Below are 19,599 nucleotides of genomic sequence, written 5' to 3'. Positions count from 1 at the left end.
TACACACACACGCACACAGACTGTCACACCAGCACACAGGCAAAAAAGGACACACCTGGACCGACACACACACCAAGTCATCCTATCAGGCAGTCCGATCTGTGGTTTAGACAGTTACCACACCAAACAGCCCCCTTCCCCCTGCCAAACAAACATTCACTCTTACACACCAGTCATTCACATACACAACACGGCCGCCATTTTCAGACATTTAGCTTGCATCCTAAACGGCACCCTATTCCCTACATTGGCTCTGTCCCAAAGGAAGTGGTGCACTTAGACCTGGGTCATAAAGTGGAGGCTGAATTGAATCAGAATAAAGTGAAGCAGTGAAGCTGAATGAGATCAGGACTCTGAATGGGATTTAATGGTTTGTTTAGTGAACAGTTTGATGCTGTCCCCTCCCTCCCAGCCAGTGTTTCATCTATATTCATTTAGCAGAGGTGGCCCACCACTCCTACATTATTGCCACAGAGGCAAAATATATATATATATATATTTTTTTATATATATATTCCTGCAAGACGTGCTTTTAAATGGACAGTTGTTGGCTCAATGACTGGAAGTCTATGGGAACAGCTAGCATGTCATTGTGCTAATGCTAGTAGCAATGCTGTGTGTGTGTCTATAGGCTTCCTTCCTCTCCAGACTGTAGTACTGTAGGTCTCTCCTACTGAGTCAGACACAAACAAACAGTCTCCTCTCATTCTCTACCGCCGCACATACCACACACACACACACACACTACTGGCAGAGCCGCGTACCCAAACCACCCACACACACCAACAGGACATGCGCATTCGCCACTCCAAAACCCAGACACACACACGTATGCAACACATAGAACCAGACGCAGACTCACTCACCCTGGCACAGACATGCGCATTCCACACACACGCACTCTCTCTGTCTTCCAGTCAAAGGCGTTAGCGTGAAGAGCTAGAACTTAACACGCATGACTCCATATATGGCAGCAGAGAGAAATGGGGAAAAACTGCACACACCAGCACGCATGCATGCCTTTATACAGAGCCAACCAAGCATCCCATCCTCCCTCCCTCTCTCTCTCTCTCTCTCCTCCTCCCTCCCGCTCTCTCTCTCCCTCTCCTCCCTCCCAGAGACAGACTGTCCTCTCTCCTCCCTCCCTCCCTCTCCCCCTCCCTCCCTCCCAGAGACAGACTGTCCTCCTCTCCTCTCAGAGACAGACTGTCCTCCTCTCTCCTCCCTCCCTCTCCTCCTCCCTCCCAGAGACAGACTGTCCTCTCTCCTCCCTCCCTCCCTCTCCCCCCTCCCTCCCTCTCAGAGACAGACTGTCCTCCTCTCCTCTCGGAGACAGACTGTCCTCCTCTCCTCTCAGAGACAGACTGTCCTCCTCTCCTCTCAGAGACAGACTGTCCTCCTCTCCTCTCAGAGACAGACTGTCCTCCTCTCCTCTCAGAGACAGACTGTCCTCCTCTCCTCTCAGAGACAGACTGTCCTCCTCTCCTCTCAGAGACAGACTGTCCTCCTCTCCTCTCAGAGACAGACTGTCCTCCTCTCCTCTCAGAGACAGACTGTCCTCCTCTCCTCTCAGAGACAGACTGTCCTCCTCTCCTCTCAGAGACAGACTGTCCTCCTCTCCTCTCAGAGACAGACTGTCCTCCTCTCCTCTCAGAGACAGACTGTCCTCCTCTCCTCTCAGAGACAGACTGTCCTCCTCTCCTCTCAGAGACAGACTGTCCTCCTCTCCTCTCAGAGACAGACTGTCCTCCTCTCCTCTCAGAGACAGACTGTCCTCCTCTCCTCTCAGAGACAGACTGTCCTCCTCTCCTCTCAGAGACAGACTGTCCTCCTCTCCTCTCAGAGACAGACTGTCCTCCTCTCCTCTCAGAGACAGACTGTCCTCCTCTCCTCTCAGAGACAGACTGTCCTCCTCTCCTCTCAGAGACAGACTGTCCTCCTCTCCTCTCAGAGACAGACTGTCCTCCTCTCCTCTCAGAGACAGACTGTCCTCCTCTCCTCTCAGAGACAGACTGTCCTCCTCTCCTCTCAGAGACAGACTGTCCTCCTCTCTGTCTCTGTCCTGTCAGCCACTCACTATTTTTTCCCTTTAAGGCAGCGCTTGACAAATGCATTAAAAAAAAAGTGCAAATTTCTCATCCTACTCACTTCTCTCTTTCTCTCTGTCAGTGATAGAACTTGGTGAAGTCCCCAAGGATCATACCATGTGGTTAACAAAAGGAGGGGTGGGCTCCAGACCTCCCCACCACCCACCCGTCCAGGCCAAATGGAAGCTCTAGTAGTGCCTGCCCGTTACACTTTTAAAACCTGGGCTCTTCTTTGACAGTTAGCCTTTTTATAGAAACACTCTAAAACCTCAATATATATATATATATATAAAATTAAAATAAACTACAAACGTAAACAACATATGGCCCGTTTTAAAAGCCAGGCCTAAAAGCAGACACTTAGATAACTCTGATCTAAAAAACAACAACGGTAGTTTCCAGATATAAAAACAACTCCAAGGCTTTCTTTTGGTTGGCTGGTTGAAAGGGGGAGTTACGATGACAATGTTAAGCCTATATTTTACCCAGGTTTATTTTATAGTTGTTTGTTCTACACTCGGTCTGTTTAGGTTCACAGTCAGAGTGTGGGGGAAGTGTTACGATTGATTAACCCTCAACTCCAAAGCAGTGTGTGTGTGTGTTTTAATGGGCGAGTGTGTTTTAGTGTGCGAGTGTGTTTTAGTGTGCGAGTGTGTTTTAGTGTGCGTGTGTGTGTGAATATTTTAGTGTGTGTTTCTACCCCAAACACACAGCAGATCACCACAGTAACAGTGCAGTGACACAACAGACCAAGCCTGACAATCACAACGGAGCCCCCCGTCGGCACCGACACCAACTGCATTACAAGGTGCCAGTCTGTTTCTACTCCCTTGTCAACTCCTTATGGAATTGTTACGCAACGAGTTACAAGGTGGCGGCAAGATCCTACAAACAGACCTGGGACCAGGCTATCACTAACAACTGTGTCTATAGCACTAGCCTGTCTATGCTCACTTCTGCTCAGAGTACAAACCCCTTGATCTAGGATCAGCTTGCCCTCCCCAAACCTTGACAACTAGCGGGAAAAGGCAAACATGACCATAGATCAGCGTTTAGGGGCAACGGGTCCTTCCTCTTTGACACGCCATGATTCTACTGTATGATGGGATACTGGCGGTGGTGTCATTGGCTCCCTACTGGTACTGTGATAGATGGGAACTGCCACAGTCATCTTTCATCCAATCACTGATGAGCTGTAGCTAGAATGACAGTTGGTCGTTATTCATGGCTTGTCAAGGTCCATCTCCTCTCTGTAGTTTCTCACAAGGTGTGTTCAACAGAGCTTTACAGTGATGTTTATAGGCTGGCAGTGTGCTGCGGCTGGATCAGTCTGGGTGCACCGGTGTGTGTGTGTGTGTGTGTGTGTGTGAGAGAGATGCAGCATCACACACACACCAGAGAGATGGATGAATGAGTCAGCCAAGCGTGTGTGAGCACACTCCGTCTGGGTTCTCACTCTCTGCCGCATGTGACAACACACACTTCTGTCACCATCCACACACTGACACGCAAAGTGTGTGTGTGTGTCGTATTACTTTAATTGGCACCATTGTATCCACCCAGGATGTATAGGGATTAGTCCTCTAGGGTACTTTAATCCGTGTGTGTGTGTGTGTGTGTGTGTGTGTGTGTGTGTGTGTGTCATGAATGCCTCTTAGCAGGATACACCAACCCTCCCTCAGTCCATAACGAAACCAAATACAGAATGGGTCCACCCTGTGTACACTACACAGTACACACATCTAACATAATGCCTCTACACTCTAGCCCCTACACCCTAGCCCACAGCTTCAAGCTTGGTCAAATGGAGACGATTCTAGTATTTGGATAAGACTTGTATTATAGTATTATAGTGCAAGACAAGTACATTATTCAGTTATTACTTGCTTAATAGTGAGAGACAACAAATGTCACTTTCCTTCGAAATGTGAATATGGGCGTGAGCTGACATGATTTTAAACGGTCCCTTACTCCTCCCTCTCTCTCTCTCTCTCTCTCTACACAGAATTCAGTAGACGTATAGGAAATCATACTGCATCATCAACATGGATACCAGATCAGAGCATCTTCTTCCTCATCCAGTCACCAACTGTTCAACCATCTTTCAGTAACACATCTCCTCTGCTTTTCAGGGAGTCTTGGCAACAAGTCAAATGTCTACACGCAGAGAGAAAAACAACTATGAGAAGAGAGTCACAAATGAAAAGTGAAAAAAGTAGGAATGAAAACTGCCCTCTAAATTGTCACTTTCAGGGTCAAGGGGGGTGGGGGGGAGGGGGTCCAAAAGTCCTGCCAATATACAGAATACATACACCTATTTCAACCATTAAGCCTTTACGTACCCCCCCACAAATATCAACCCCCTCCCCATAAAATAGCCTTCAGTAGGACTTCCAGAGTCTCTATATAAACTGATGAATACAATCTAATCAATCCATTACAATCTACTGTCCACAGACAATACATACAGGTGACTGGACATCGCTTCACGACCGATACATTCATTATCAAAACAGTGTTATTAGACCCCCCCCCCCCCCTCCCATTACTACCCCATTCAACCCCGACCCCATCCAACCCAAAAGGCCCCCCCTCCTAGGGAATGTGTTTCAGCGATATGGAAAGGAGAAAGGACCTTCGCCAACCAGAAAACAAACATTAAAACAAACATTAAAACAAGAAAAGATTCTACAATGGGGATCAGGGAATATTTCTAGGTTAACCCCCCCTTACATGACAAACCTCCCCAGTCTTTCTTTCTACACCTCTATCCCTCCATCTCTCTCCCGCCCAAAAGGGGGCAGACACTATGTACATGGGTCTGGGACGGCGAGAGAGAGAGAGAACAAGGGATGTAACAGATGGATATAATAAATGAAATTCCAAGTATTGAGGGAAGAGGTTAAGATATGGAAAGGTGACATTAAAAAACAAACTAAAACTGGGGGAGGAAGTATCGCAGAGAGCAATGATCAAAGACCATCGACCAATAAGATCACTCACTTTAAAACAAAGTGCTGCCGTCTCCGCCCACAACGCCTTGTAACCCCTCCCCCGAAGAAGGTCCCGCATCGCTATTGGCTGCCGCCGCCTCTTCTGCCAGGGAGTTGGGGTCGAACCCATGCTCCGCCCCCAGGGCGTCAGCCTCCATCTTGATGGCGTCTGATTGGAGGAAAGCGGAGTAGGCGTCACCCTCGGCCATGAGGAGCTTGAGCTTCGGGATCCAGGACTTCCTGACGACCCGGCGGGCATTAGTGCACATGTCAGCCGCGATGGCGTTCATCTCGCTCTCCTTGAAGCTCGGCGCAAAGTTCTGGCAGTAAACTGTTGAGGGGAGAGAGACAGTTAGGTGCTGCGGACAACATATGGAATGATGTGAAGAAACGCAGGTATATGACTACAACACGGTGCAGCACTGAGTGTGTGAGCCTTGTCCGGTGTGTGTGAAAGCAAAGCTGTGCACTGGAGTGTGTGACACTCACACTTGACGGCGTGCAGTACTCTGCTGTCCAGGGGCTTGCGGCTGGGGTCGTTGGTAGAAGAGCGGATCCCCGTCCCACAGCTGTTCGCTAGAGTACTCCTGAGAGGGGAAATATACACACAGCATCATTTACTGTATGTCTTCACAAACAAATATGGTTTCCAACGGTCAAACAAACACACACCCTCCCCTCACCTGTCGAAGAAAGAGGCCAGCAGCCTCCTCAGTAGGACCTTGTGCCGCGTGCCGGCGCTGACGTGACAGTTCATGAGTTGGGCGCGGGAGATGAACACGGAGGTACCCGTCACCAGCTCCAGCCTCTCTGCAGGGTCCCCCTCCTCGTACAGCCGTGGGTGGCACCGGTTACCTACACCAACCAATCAATCCATTCAAATGCATTAAAGCCTTTTTCACATCAGCTGCAGGTGGCACCGGTTGTCAATCAATTCATCAAATCAATCAATACAATAAGGGTTTTTACAGTAACAGTAGCCTGGTCTAAATGCAGGTGGCAGCCAGCAATTGCCTATGAATAAATTAATGACTGAACTCAGAATGTCAACGTGTCTAGAGTTGCCTAAGACTATAATATTACAAACTAAATGAAGTCTGTGTGTGTACCTATCTGGGTGATGAGTTCGGCAGGTAGCGAAGCCAGATCCTGGCGTAGCCTCACCCCCCTGCCGCCCCGGGTCTCGGCCGTGAGGTGCTCCGGTAGGGACTCCACACGCTCGCCCGCTACTGGGGTGGTACAGAGGGGGCACACGTTACACATGAATACACACAGCAACATCAAACACGCGGCTACATTAACACACCTATACACTGAACAAAAATAGAAAACGCAACATGTAAAGTGTCGGTCCCATGTTTCATGAGCTGAAATAAAAGATCACAGAAATGTTCCATAAACTAATTTTGTTTTATAAAATGATTTATATCCTTGGTAGTGAGCCTTTCTCCTTTGCCAAGATAACGGTCAGGTGGATGAATTGTGGCATATCAAGAAGCTGATTAAACAGCATCAGTACACAGTTGCACCTTGTGCTGGGGACAATAAAAGTCCACTAAAATGTGCAGTTGTGTCACACAACACAATGCCATAGATGCTGACTGCAAGAATGTCCACCAGAGCTGTTGCCAGAGACTTTAATGTTAATTTCTCTAAGCCGCTTCCAACATCGTATTAGAGAATTTGCCAGTATGTCCAACCGACCTCACAACCGCCGACGTTGTGTGGGCGAGCGGTTTGCTGATGTCAACATTGTGAACAGAGTGCCCTATGGTTCTGGTCGGGTAATGGTATCGGCAGGCATAAGCTACAGACACAAAAATACCGTGACGAGATCCTGAGACCCATTGAGAGGCCCATTTAATTTTAGGTTTCTGTGACCAACAGATGCATATCTGTATTCCTAGTCATGTGAAATTCATAGAATAGGAGTTCATTTATTTACTTCAAATGGTCTGATTTTCAAGCCTCATTGACCCTGCTTTGTAGTATATATACAGTTGAAGTCAGAAGTTTACATACACTTAGGTTGGAGTCATTAAAACTTGCTTTCAACCAGTCCAGAAATGTCTTGTTAACAAACTATAGATTTAACAAGTCGGTTAGGACATCTACTTTGTGCATGACACGTAATTTTTCCAACAATTGTTTACAGACAGATTATTTCACTGCATCACAATTCCAGTGGGTCAGAAGTTTACATACACTACGTTGACTGTGCCTTCAAACAGCTTGGAAAATTCCAGAAAATGATGTCATGGATTTAGAAGTTCCTGATAGGCTAATTGACATAATTTGCATCAATTGGAGGTGTACCTGTGGATGTATTTCAAGGCCTACCTTCAAACTCAGTGCCTCTTTGCTTGACATCATGGGAAAATCAAAGGAATTTAGAATTGTTTTTGTAGACCTCCACAAGTCTGGTTCATCCTTGGGAGCAATTTCCAAACACCTGAAGATACCACGTTCATCTGTACAAACAATAGTACACAAGTATAAACACCATGGGACCACGCAGCCGTCATACCGCTCAGAAAGGAGACTCGTTCTGTCTCCTAGAGATTAACGTACTTTGGTGCGAAAAGTGCAAATCAATCCCAGAACAGCAGCAAAGGACCTTGTGAAGATGCTGGAGGAAACAGGTACAAACGTATCTATATCCACAGTAAAATGATTCCAATATCGACATAACCTGAAAGGCTGCTCAGTAAGGAAGAAGCCACTGCTCCTAAACCGCCATAAAAAAGCCAGGCTACGGTTTGCTACGGCACATGGGGACAAAGATTGTACTTTTTGGAGAAAAGTCCTCTGGTCTGATGAAACAAAAATAGAACTGTTTGGCCATAATGACCGTCGTTATGTTTGGAGGAAAAAGGGGGAGGCTTGCAAGCCGAAGAACACCATCCCAACCGTGAAGCACGGGGGTGGCAGCATCATGTTGTGGGGGTGCTTTGCTGCAGGAGGGACTGGTGCACTTCACAAAATAAATGGCATCCTGAGGAGGAAAATTATATGGATATATTGAAGCAACATCTTAAGACATCAGTCTGGAAGTTAAAGCTTGGTCGCAAATGGGTCTTCCAAATGGACAATGACCCCAAGCATACTTCCAAAGTTGTTGCAAAATGGCTTAAGTACATCAAAGTCAAGGTATTGGAGTGGCCAATCACGAAGCCCTGACCTCAATCCTATAGAAAATGTGTGGGCAGAACTGAAAAAGCGTGTGCGAGCAAGGAGGCCGAGAAACCTGACTCCGTTACACCAGCTCTGTCAGGAGGAATTGGCCAAAATTCACCCAACTTATTGTGGGAAGCTTGTGGAAGGCTAACCGAAACATTTGACCCAAGTTAAACAATTTAAAGGCAATGCTACCAAATACTAATTGAGTGTATGTAAACTTCTGACCCACTGGGAATGTGATGAAAGAAAATCTTAAATAAATCACTCTCTCTACTATTATTCTGACATGTCACATTCTTAAAATAAAGTGGTGATCCTAACTGATGTAAAACAGGGAATTTTTACTAGGATTAAATGTATTTGGCTAAGGTGTATGTAAACTTCTGACTTAAACTGAGAGATATATATATATATATATATATTTCTGCTCTTTCAAAGACCTGAAGTTCCGATGAAGATAACAGATATAATCTAGAACTATCTTGTTGCCATTATTTAACCAGGAAAGTCATCAAGAACACATTCTGTATTTAATTTCTGTAATTCCTTCACTATGACAAATAACCTATATCTTCTTTGTTTTCTCACATGAACTGTAACTCAGTCAAATCTTTGAAATTATTGCATGCTGCGTTTATATTTTTGCTCAGTGTACAAAACATTAGGAACACCTTCTCTTTCCATGACAGACTGACCAGGTGAATCCAGGTGAAAGCTGTGATCCCTTATCGATGTCACCTGTTAAATCCACTTCAATCAGTGTAGATGAAGTGGAGGAGTGTGTGCCATTCTGAGGGTGAATGGGCAAGACAAAAGATTGAAGTGCTTTTGAACGGGGTATGGTAGTAGAGGGGGTGCAACTCAGTATTAGGAAGGTGTTCTTAATGTTTCGTACACTCAGCGTACAACTGGCTATAATGACATGCAGGTCTAGCTAACACTATCCTGCAACGGAGTGGGACAGAGGAGGAGAGGATACATGTCAAGACAGATACTCACACTTAAATATGCATCTATTAATATTCACATACCGACAACTAGCATTAATGTACAGACATAAGCAAAGGCACACACAAACAGAACATACAGCAGATAGCATCAGAGAGTGATGCTAATTCCCCATCCTCTTCCAAACCACGATTACAATCAGCTGCCTACTTGTTCCCTCTAATCTCGTCTCTTCCCTCATCTATCAGTCTATTGTTCTGACCTGAAGCACTCTTGCTCCCTCCCCCCTCGAGCTGGGAATTGCCAGGGACCTCACCATACAATATTATCACGCTACTTAGGTACCAATATGACACGTATTGCGGTTCTCACAAATCTACATGTATTGCGATTTTATACGGAGGTTTTATTGTGAATTGATGTTCAAAACATATTGCTCACCATATGTCTGCTGCAGAGAGACAAGAGAGACCCATGAGAAAACCAGTTTTCATCAGCCATGGAAATAAAAGTGCTGTAAACACATTGGCTCACTATTTAAACAGGAGATGGAGGCCAAGCTATGGAATGAAAAATAACAGTTTTGGTGCAGGTTCAGCCGGCTAACGTTACCTAGCTAATTATTAGTATATATTCACTACCGTTCAAAAGTTTGGGGTCACTTAGAAATGTCCTGGTTTTTGAAAGAAAAGCTAATTTTTTTGTTGTTTAAAATAACATCAAATTGATCAGAAATACAGTGTAGACATTGTTAATGTTGTAAATGACTATTGTAGCTGGAAACGGCAGATTTTTGATGGAATATCTACATAGGAGTACAGAGGCCCATTATCAGCAACCATCACTCCTGTGTTCCAGGTAATACAAGTTTATCATTTTAAAAGGCTAATTAATAATCACAAAATGGTTTTCTAATGATGTTGGCACAGATGAAAACTGTGATCCTGATTAAAGATGCAATAAAACTGGCCTTTAGACTAGTTGAGTATCTGGAGCATCAGCATTTGTGGGTTCAATTACAGGCTCAACATGGCCAGAAACTTGTCAGTCTATTCTTGTTCGGAGAAATGAAGGCTATTCCATGCAAGAAATTGCCAAGAAACTGAAGATCTCGTACAACACTGTGTACTACTCCGTTCACAGAACAGCGCAAACTGGCTCTAACCAGAATAGGAAGAGTCGGCGCCTCGTCACTGTTGACGTTGAGACGGCTGTTTTGGGGGTACTATTTAATGAAGCTGCCAGTTGAGGACTTGCTGCCAGTTGAGGACTTCTAATGATCAATTAGCCTTTTAAAATTATAAACTTGGATTAGCTAACACAACCAGCCATTGGAACACAGGAGTAATGGTTGCTGATAATGGGCCTCTGTGCGCCTATGTAGATATTCCATTAAAAAAAATCAGCCGTTTCCAGCTACAATAGTCTTATACAACATTAACAATGTCGACACTGCATTTCTGATTCATTTGATGTTATTTTAATGGACATTTTTTTTGTTGCTTTTCTTTAAAAAACAACGACATTTCTAAGTGACCCCAAACTTTTGAACGGTAGTGTGTGTATATACATATATATTTAAAATAAATCAATACTTGGGAGTCAAATATTGGTATAATAATCAGCCCAAAATAATATTGCGATATTTAACTTAATCCACCCCCCCCCCCCATAACTACGCACCTCCAGATTCCTACCTCAAACCAACTCTCTCTCACCTGTGGCGCCCACATTGAGCATACTGTACATTGTGTACATGTTACAGATCTGCCTGTACTGCTCTTCAGCGCTGTCATCGGTCACTTCCTCTTCCTCCTCGTCATCGTGGTAACTAAGGGGCGAGTCGCTGGTGTACATGCTCAGCGTCCCCGGACTCGTTCCGTCCGGCGTCCCGACGCTGCTGCTGTTATGGTTACTGTTGTTGTTGTTATGGTTACTGTGGTTAACAACATTTCTGCCCGTTGCATCTTGGGAGTTGCAGTTGTTTGAGGAGGCGGAGGAGGAAGAGTAGCGGGCGGCTTTCCTGGACCCCCCTCCTCCTCCCGACCCCCCTCCCCCGTCACCGCGGTTGCCCCCCTCCCACAGGCGCTTGGCGACAGGGCTGCACACCACCGAGTAGGAAGTGGCCTCCTGCTGAGAACGAGAGAGAAGATATTAGCTACATAACATCTATTTAGTGTGTTGTCATCCGTTCATCATGTGAGGGGGCTGCCAAACTCATGTGTATTTATGCTTGAGCATTGAATGTTTGTGTATTTCCTTGTATGGCACAGGAGACAAAGAGGTTCACAGCTTGCACCTTTGACCAGAGGGGCATACTACCAAGCAGGATTAATGAGTTAGCTAGCTAACTTTTATTCAAAAAACAGAAATAACTTTAGAATTTCTGGTTCACTAAGAAAGCTAAACTTGCTGAGACAATTATACCATGTCCACTTCAAGCTTATCTTTCAAAAACATACATTTTAGAATATTAAGGCAAGTTAGCCACCTAACTCATTTATCCTGTTTTGAAGTACACCCCTCTGCTCTATGAAAGACCTGACGTGCCACTGAAGACTGCATCCCCTCCCAGATAAGATATATAATCTAGAACACACTATTGTTTTACCTTTCTTTAACCAGGATAGTAATTGAGAACATTTAATGTCTATTCCATTCCTCCACTATGACAAATAACCTATATATTTTTTTACAACTCACCTGCTGTGGTGTGGGTTGTGGCGTAGTCCCGCTCTGCTCCGTCTTCACCCTCGACACCAGGGGGAGGGGTGTCAGGCAGGAGGCGGGCCTACATGCTGCCGTGGAAACCACCCCAGCCCCTCCCCCTGTGGTTTGAGTGACAGGGCTCTGGGGCTCGGAGGGCGGAGTCTCTTCTGCATGAAGACCCTGGGAGTCACAGCTAGGGGAGGAGACCTGGCGGAATAATATGCAAATGAAGAGGTAAATAAATCTGAGAACAATATGTAAAATATTTAAGACTATGTAAAGTGGGAACTGGAAATCTTTGACAAGGAGAACCTTGGTTAGCCTAATGCAGGGGTAGGCAACTAGATTTAACCGCGGGCCAAGTTGTTTTGGAGCGAATAGTCGGGGGGCCGGAAAATAATTATAATAATTTGTACACTGCAAATTGACCACAACAAAAAGAGATTATTTAAAAATAGCAATAATATCCTACCTTGACTACATTGAGACATGATCACGTCTTTTTTGTGTGAAGGAATACTTGGTAACAGATTTCCTAAAATAAACTATGTTTAGCTGAATTCCTGGCGATTTTACAGTTTCTTTTTTATACCAAAAACTAAAACAATAAATAAATATTTACTATATACTTGGGGGGTGGCAAAAGAAAACACCTGTTGCCGACCCCTGGCCTAATGAAACAATCCACTTGTGCTGTCAGTTGCAGTCCAATTATCTCCCAACATCATAGGAGTTGGCAAGAAAGCACAAACAGGTTGCTATGGTTACACTAGATACCTTAAGGAAGAACTCTGTGCCCTTCTCCATGATCTGCTGGATCTGCAGGAAGCCTGCGGTGTACATGAGGAGGAACTGGTCCCCTACGTTCATGCTGAGGCGGCCTGTGTAGCAGAAGGCCAGGATCTGCTGGAAGCTCTGGGGCTGGACGGCCGGGGGGAGCTCCACCACACTGCTCTTCCCTCCAGCGTTGAACAGGTCCCGGAAGTAGGAGCTACTGGCCGCCAGGACCGCCCGGTGCGCCTGGGGAGGGACGGGGAGAGGAAGTAGTGAATAAATATACAGCACACAGGCTTCTTCTTAAACAAACTTGAGGTACAACCAGAGAATATTTCACCAGGTTTCTTTCACCTAATCAAAATATAGAACTGTTGATTCAGTCATTATCAGATCAATCTAGCCTAACAGTTAACTGTGTTTTGGATCAGCCGTCGCCCTAACTTGAAGGCTTGTCAGTGAGGTAAATAACAGTTAGATTGGTTCAGTTTACTCCAAAAAACAACATTGATGTTTATCAACTCCCACCTTGAAGGCGTGTCCCTTGACAACCACGGAGACGTCGCAGTAGAGCCCCTGGAGACGCTGCTCATTGAGACACTCCAACACGTTGTTGCCAAAGTTAGGGATCGCCATCTGTAGCGTCTGAGCCATAACGCTCTAGCCCAGCACCACCGGGTCTATAACAAGGAGAGAAATGTTATATTAGGTCTTGTCTATGTCATGGGTATGTCATGACTACGTCATGACTATGTCATGTAGGCTACAAAGTTAGGGGCCGTCATCTGTTGCATCTGAGCCATAACGCTCTAGCCCAGCACCACAGGGTCCAATAGCAGGGAGAGAAATGTCATGTACGGTATATGTTATGGATCACTTCCTGTTTGTTGTTGTTTACTGGAGAGGCGAGAAGGAGGGAGGAGGAAAAAGGGAGAGACTGGGATTGAAATAAGGAAAATGATGGGAGGGAGGGGGATAGACGGATGACTAATGCACCTTTAATAAAGAGCGCTAGAAAGAGAGCTCATTTTTTTAAAATAGCCAATTAAAGTTTGTCTCATTCATTTAAAAGAAACATTTTCCAATTCTGCAGTGGGTAACTAGCTTTAGTCCTACTTGGTTGTTTTGTTTTTGAACGAGACAAGAGAAAAAGACAGCAGAACTCCATTTCATAATAATTCAGTTCTGTTTGGTTTGTTGCCATCCAGCCTTGATGTGTCAGATCACAAGTAGAAAGAATGGCTGTCAAACTTGCCTCTCCACAAAGAACCCTTAAAAGTGTTCCATCCTTTTTGGAGACTTTGCATTGAAGAAGACTGCCACAACTTTAACTGACTGGCGGCACATAAGACACCACGATAGCTTTTAATTTAGATTATTTTTAGAGCACTACTAACTGTGTAATGAACCACATGTGACTGGGAATCAATGGAAAGGCCACGACCATGAGCCACTAGGCTAATAAAAAACACTCCGATGGGGATTAGGCCTATTTAATAACAAGGTCAAGCAAAGCTAATTTCATCAACACTCATACGATTAAACAATGAACGGACCTATATGTTGTCCTTAAAAAGGCAGCTTACTCGAGTGCCAACTGAAGGAAAATATCCCATGGAATAGGCTAAAAACAAAGGTTTTGTTATTTATTTCCTAGGACCGTGGCTAATTAAGATCTATGGTCTTGCTCTTTGCATACACATGTGAATCTGTGTAAGTTAATATACATGCATTTTTTCCATTAAAACTATATAAACAGAGAAAGCATAATAATTTACCTCCTGCCACTGCACAAGATAAGAGAGCACACTTTCAACGTTTCAATAATTATTCTCACAACTAACAATTGAAACAGGTTGAACTTTATATTTAGCCTAGCACATTTCCTTGTCATCAAACTGAGAACATAATGCTTAATTTTGATTGGTTCTATTCTGCATTCCTCCAATCAAAACGACCACCTAAACCCATCATCACATTAGGTTCCATTTCCTCTGGGGACACACCATCCAAGAACATAAAGGCAGTTCATTTAACTGATTTGACCTCTAACCCTCTACCTACCAGTAACATTATATGGCCACACGTCACCACCCATACCCATGACATAGACAAGACCTAATATAACATTTCTCTCCTTGTTATAGACCCGGTGGTGCTGGGCTAGAGCGTTATGGCTCAATGTTTGTGTTATGTGAGGGACAATAATATTACATAATCTGAATTAAATTCCATATTTTGCCATCTGAATTGAAGTTTTACATTAATGAAAGAAAAAACATGTATACTTCATTCAACCTCTTAACCCCCCCAGCCGTAACATTACAAAACAACACACACCACAAAACGATTAGTCAGACATGATTATATCACAGGTTATTAAGAAACTAAATGGTATGTTTTGCTGATGCCACCTTATTTTGTACAAGCATAAGATCAATGAATAAGCGCACATTCAGCAATCTAATCAAATACGAATGTAAAAATATGTTTGATATAAATGATAGGCATGGCTGTAGCCAACAATCAATCAATCAAATACTATGATATTCAATTTCCTGGTTTGGGAGGTGAAAGGGTAGCCACAGTTAGCAAGTAGCAAGCTAAACGCTAATGCTAATTTGATGTTAACCAAATTAAAATGTCAAATTCTTGAACGTCCAAGTCATCAATTGAACACTGTCAAGTAAACGCATTTGTTTATTTACTTGAAAACACTTGCTTTAAAGAGTCAAAAATGAAGAAATCTACTTTGCATCAACCGGCATGTGGCTATATTATGTAGCTAGCCTCCCAAGAGCACGAATAATATTAACTTTAAACGGAATATACTGTACATCGATTAATCATGAATAGCTCAATCTCACATCGAAGGGTAGCGGGAGAGTCTCGTCGGTGTCCGCCAAGAAAAGACTAGAGGCCTGAACAGCGGTAGAACGGCCAGACGGAGTGGGCAGAGAGAGCTGTCCGTGCCCCGTTTTGTGCCCGTATCTTTGCCCCGTGAGATTCGGAGCGCTCGGGCTGGCACGGGCCGGGGGGCGACGGAAAGAGCGGACGGTTGGATAACAAAATAAATACTTGATCACCGGTTCTCTCTCTCTGTTTATGTCGACGCAGCCCTTCATTTGCTCTATCAAACTAGCTAAGAGACAACGGCACGAATTCTGTCACAAAAATAGTAGAACAAATAAAATATTCAGGAGTTCGCATCCCCCGCCGCTCTCGCCCCCACTCTGTGCCAGTGCTCTCGGTTAGAGTTACCTCCTTGGGCCTAGGCTAGCTACTCGGGATACACTGTACTTTTTATTTGGGGTTAGCCCATCGCATAACGTAACCCGGCGCTAGCTGACTTATCACCAAAATTAATTATTTGTCGCCCGAAACAAAGGATCATCCAATTAAAGTTTCGTTTAGTAAAAATCAGAATATATAAATATTTTAGTTATTTTTGGGAGGTAGCTTGGGGGTGGTCTCCGGTCACCACTCAACAGGTCAATCCGGGACAAACGTAGGCAAGTATCTTGGGGGGGCGAGTCAGTCTGAACCATGCATGCTTGCAGCGATATAGCTGTTAGCCTATGAGTTCCTGCTAGCCAAGACACCAATTTAACCAGTTAACGACAACACGCGATGTACATAAACCCCCAATCGCATTAACCATTTATGTTAGGAGTAGACTCATTCTACTGGGAAAATGTCACTCTTCAACGAAACATCCAGGTAAAACCCGGCCGCGTTTCAAAAGTTGAGGAATAAAGAGCGAGAGAGAGCGCGGATTGCTGTGAACTCACCGTTGAAAGGCAGACTGGACAACCCGCGGTGTTGGCAGGCAGTGAGAGTGTGAAGCATAGACGGTAGCTATATAGCCACTAAAGTGGTTAAAGTTTTGTTGGTGCTGCTGTTCGGTGTTCCAACTCAGCCCATCCCCCACCACACACCTTCCCAAAAACAATAGCTAACTAACCCGCCCACTCCCCCAAAAAACTCACACGGAACCGCTCTCAATTCCTCCCCGAAGAAGAGCCACTTCACAACAGCTAGCCGCCGCAAACACCTCGACGACTTCCCGTGTCCTTTCTGACCCCGGTGAACCTTGGTAAAACTCACCCCCCTCGCTATATTCCGTTGGAAAGTGTTTCAATGGAGTAGTGCAGAAGCGTTCGGTCCTCTCCCTCTCTACAGGCAGCCATTCAGTGTGTGAGCACAGCACAGGTGGAGAAGCAGAGCACAGAGCTGTCGAGGGAGCCCAAAACGGTACCCAGAGGTGGAGGAAAAGATCACAGAGCTAACCGATCTCTCAGACAGAAAGCGTCCCCAACCAACCCGGATGCCCCTGTCGGTCTCCACCAACTGCCCAATTCAAATCACACACACATTTTCCGTCTCTCCCATACCTGTGGGACTCCCTCTTGTCCAGACAGCCCAGTTGACTGGTGATTCAGAGTGGAGATCGACGGGAAGCCGCCGGTAACGCTTAAATCTCCTCCCCGGTTGGATTCAGAGCTCGCTGCGGGTGCTGAATGTGCTATTTTCGTATGTCTAGACTTCTCAGGTGAGCCCCTAGGCGTCTATAGTACGCGCATAGAGTACAAACTACCATCTGCATTCAAGCAATGGGAAAAGCTATAGAGCTGCCTAGATACAGTTCTTTCTTACTGTCAAAATGCATCTTCATCATGGCCATAATTGTTGTTAGACGAGCGCCACCTCCCGCGTTAGATGTTAAATAATGATAATTAATAATTTCATAACAATTCATAATTCTCTTTAATCATACGTATTATAAATGCTCTAGCCCTGACGCGTTCAGGGTATCACTTGGAATCATGATGGCAATGATAATTGTCACGTACATGCTGCTGCATACAGTGCCAGAGAAGAGGAAAACATGTGAAAAAATGAGGCAATGGAAACATAATAAAACAACAATAATAAAACACTACTTTTATCTACAGTATCACCTTTTGGCCTGTTAAATTAAGGCTTTTCATGTAACTTTAAAAAAAATATTCTTCGCACATTCAAGGCATGGAAAGTAGGCAAACTGCCAGATGAATGACCGCTCTGTCCTATGGCTTTCTATTACAAAAGACATGTTCAATACACCTTAGCAAAATGTTTTGCAATGGAACACGAAAAACTAAAGAATCTCTCCCTGTTTCAGTCCATTTGGTGCAGAATGAATATGACCCAGTTATGAGAATTCTCTCATAGAATTAGGAATTAGTAACTATATTGAGCTGCACAGTGGATGTGTCATAATACCCATAAAACCTAGTGGGGAAACAGGGAAAAGGTTCCAATCATTTTTCCACCATAGGGGATTTTAGAAACACAAAAACTAAGGGCTGTGTTTCATGTGGGCTTACCCTGGCGTGACGTTTTGATTATCATGTAAATCTGTCGGACAAGGTGACTTTTATCAATATAGTAGTCTCTGATACGAAAATGCTTATTAGCATCAAAGTAGACATACAAGACTACAAATCCCTGCAAGCTCCTGCACGTCATCTCTAGCTGACACCTTTGCTAACAGGTAATGTGTCAATTTAAAACTTGCACAAGACAGTTCACAGAAATGTCCATGTAAAGACATGTTGCCAGTTTATTAATTACTACATTTAGCTAACATTATGCCTCGATTCAGCAGTCTCGTTCAGATATGGCATTTGTAGTTCTTTATTAGCAGGCAATTAGCAGTTCATTTTTGGGGGGTAAATACAGGTGAAAATATTGATAAAAGTCACCTTGTCCTCGAGAGATTTCCATAGTTATCAAAACATCATGCCAGGGTAAGCCTACATGAAACACAGCCCTTATTTTAAGTGTTTCTAAAAAAAAAAACAATGGGAAAAATAACTGGTGGAACCATTTCCCTGTTTGACCGCTAGGTTTTATGGGTATTATGACTCATACTGTGGTACTCTATATGCATTTTCTTCTCTCATTTGAAATGTGGGGGCAAGAAATGTGAATTGTTTTGCTCTCAAGAAAAGGGCGCCATTGAAAGCAGTGATTACTGGGGTAGCAGTAAATGTAAAAGTTGACTAAATGAAGGGGAAGATCCCCGGGGTGTTCGTGATGCTCGTGTTTGGTGCGACGCAGACAGGGGTGTGAGTAGTGAAACAGAAGTGTCATTGTCTGTTCTTTTGAGTTTTGATGTTGAGTCTTTGCCTGACAAAGTGATGTTAGGATATATAAGTTGTCCTGTACAAGCTTTGGTGCCGAATACATTACATTGTTACAGGTGTCAAGCTTATGGGCATGTGGCAGCAGTGTGTAGGAGGGAGGTTCCTAGGTGTGAGAAGTGTGCAGAAGGGAATGAGACAAAGGAATGTAGGGATGCCCATGGGGCTGGGGATCAGAATGATTATTTTTTAAATTATTTTTTATTTCACCTTTATTTAACCAGGTAGGCTAGTTGAGAACAAGTTGTCATTTACAACTGCGACCTGGCCAAGATAAAGTAAAGCAGTGCGACAAAAACAACAACACAGAGTTACATATAAACAAATGTACAGTCAATAACACAATAGAAACATCTATATACAGTATGTGCAAATGTAGAAGATTAGGGAGGTAAAGGCAATGAATAGACCATGGAGGCAAAATAATTACAATTAGCATTAACACTGGAGTGATAGATGTGCAGATGATGATGTGCAAGTAGAGATTCTGGGGTGCAAAAGAGAAAAAAGCTAAATACCAATATGGGGAAGAGGGTGTGCTATTTACAGATTGGCTGTGTACAGGTACAGTGATCGGTAAGCAGCTCTGACAGCTGATGCTTAAAGTCAGAGAGGGAGATAGGAGTCCAGCTTCAGTGATTTTTGCAATTCGTTCCATTTATTGGCAGTGGAGAACTGGAAGGAAAGGCGGCCAAACAAAGGATATGTTGACAGAGTCGG

At 44.4% G+C, this 19,599-nt stretch overlaps 2 protein-coding genes across 9 annotated transcripts in view; one reads left to right on the top strand and one right to left on the bottom strand.

Annotated features, from left to right (window-relative positions):
- Positions 1-1,941: 1,941 nt before the first annotated feature.
- On the bottom strand, positions 1,942-17,224 carry LOC118940347 (nucleus accumbens-associated protein 1-like). Of its 6 annotated transcripts, none has more exons than XM_036949200.1 (10): positions 17,086-17,224; positions 13,220-13,371; positions 12,695-12,937; positions 11,912-12,124; positions 10,927-11,341; positions 6,190-6,309; positions 5,764-5,935; positions 5,570-5,667; positions 5,091-5,411; positions 1,942-4,244 (listed from the first exon to the last, which is right to left on the bottom strand). In XM_036949200.1, exons 2-9 carry the CDS (start codon positions 13,343-13,345, stop codon positions 5,092-5,094), a joined length of 1,707 nt encoding a protein of 568 aa, XP_036805095.1. In that variant the 5' UTR covers positions 13,346-13,371; positions 17,086-17,224; the 3' UTR covers positions 1,942-4,244; position 5,091. The 6 variants fall into 6 exon arrangements, with proteins under 6 accessions (XP_036805095.1, XP_036805092.1, XP_036805097.1 ...); XM_036949197.1 differs by lacking the exon at positions 17,086-17,224 and adding an exon at positions 16,799-16,939; XM_036949202.1 differs by lacking the exon at positions 17,086-17,224 and adding an exon at positions 16,681-16,873 and having other exon boundaries at positions 10,927-11,338.
- Positions 17,108-19,599, top strand: part of LOC118936554 (tRNA (guanine(26)-N(2))-dimethyltransferase-like) — a 21,458-nt gene continuing 18,966 nt past the window's right edge. The window contains exon 1 of one of the 3 annotated variants that reach the window (XM_036949187.1): positions 17,108-17,243. In XM_036949187.1, the coding sequence (XP_036805082.1) occupies positions 17,212-17,243 (32 nt within the window). In that variant the 5' untranslated portion in view covers positions 17,108-17,211. Of the gene's footprint in view, positions 17,244-18,055; positions 18,228-18,684; positions 18,805-19,599 lie in introns of those variants that run through there. The other 2 variants (XM_036949189.1, XM_036949186.1) reach the window with 2 other exon arrangements.

This window comes from Oncorhynchus mykiss, chromosome 17, assembly GCF_013265735.2.
Source record: "Oncorhynchus mykiss isolate Arlee chromosome 17, USDA_OmykA_1.1, whole genome shotgun sequence".
NCBI lineage: Eukaryota > Metazoa > Chordata > Actinopteri > Salmoniformes > Salmonidae > Oncorhynchus > Oncorhynchus mykiss.
Note: the sequence above shows the minus strand (reverse complement) of the source record. Positions and strands in the feature narration are given on the sequence as shown.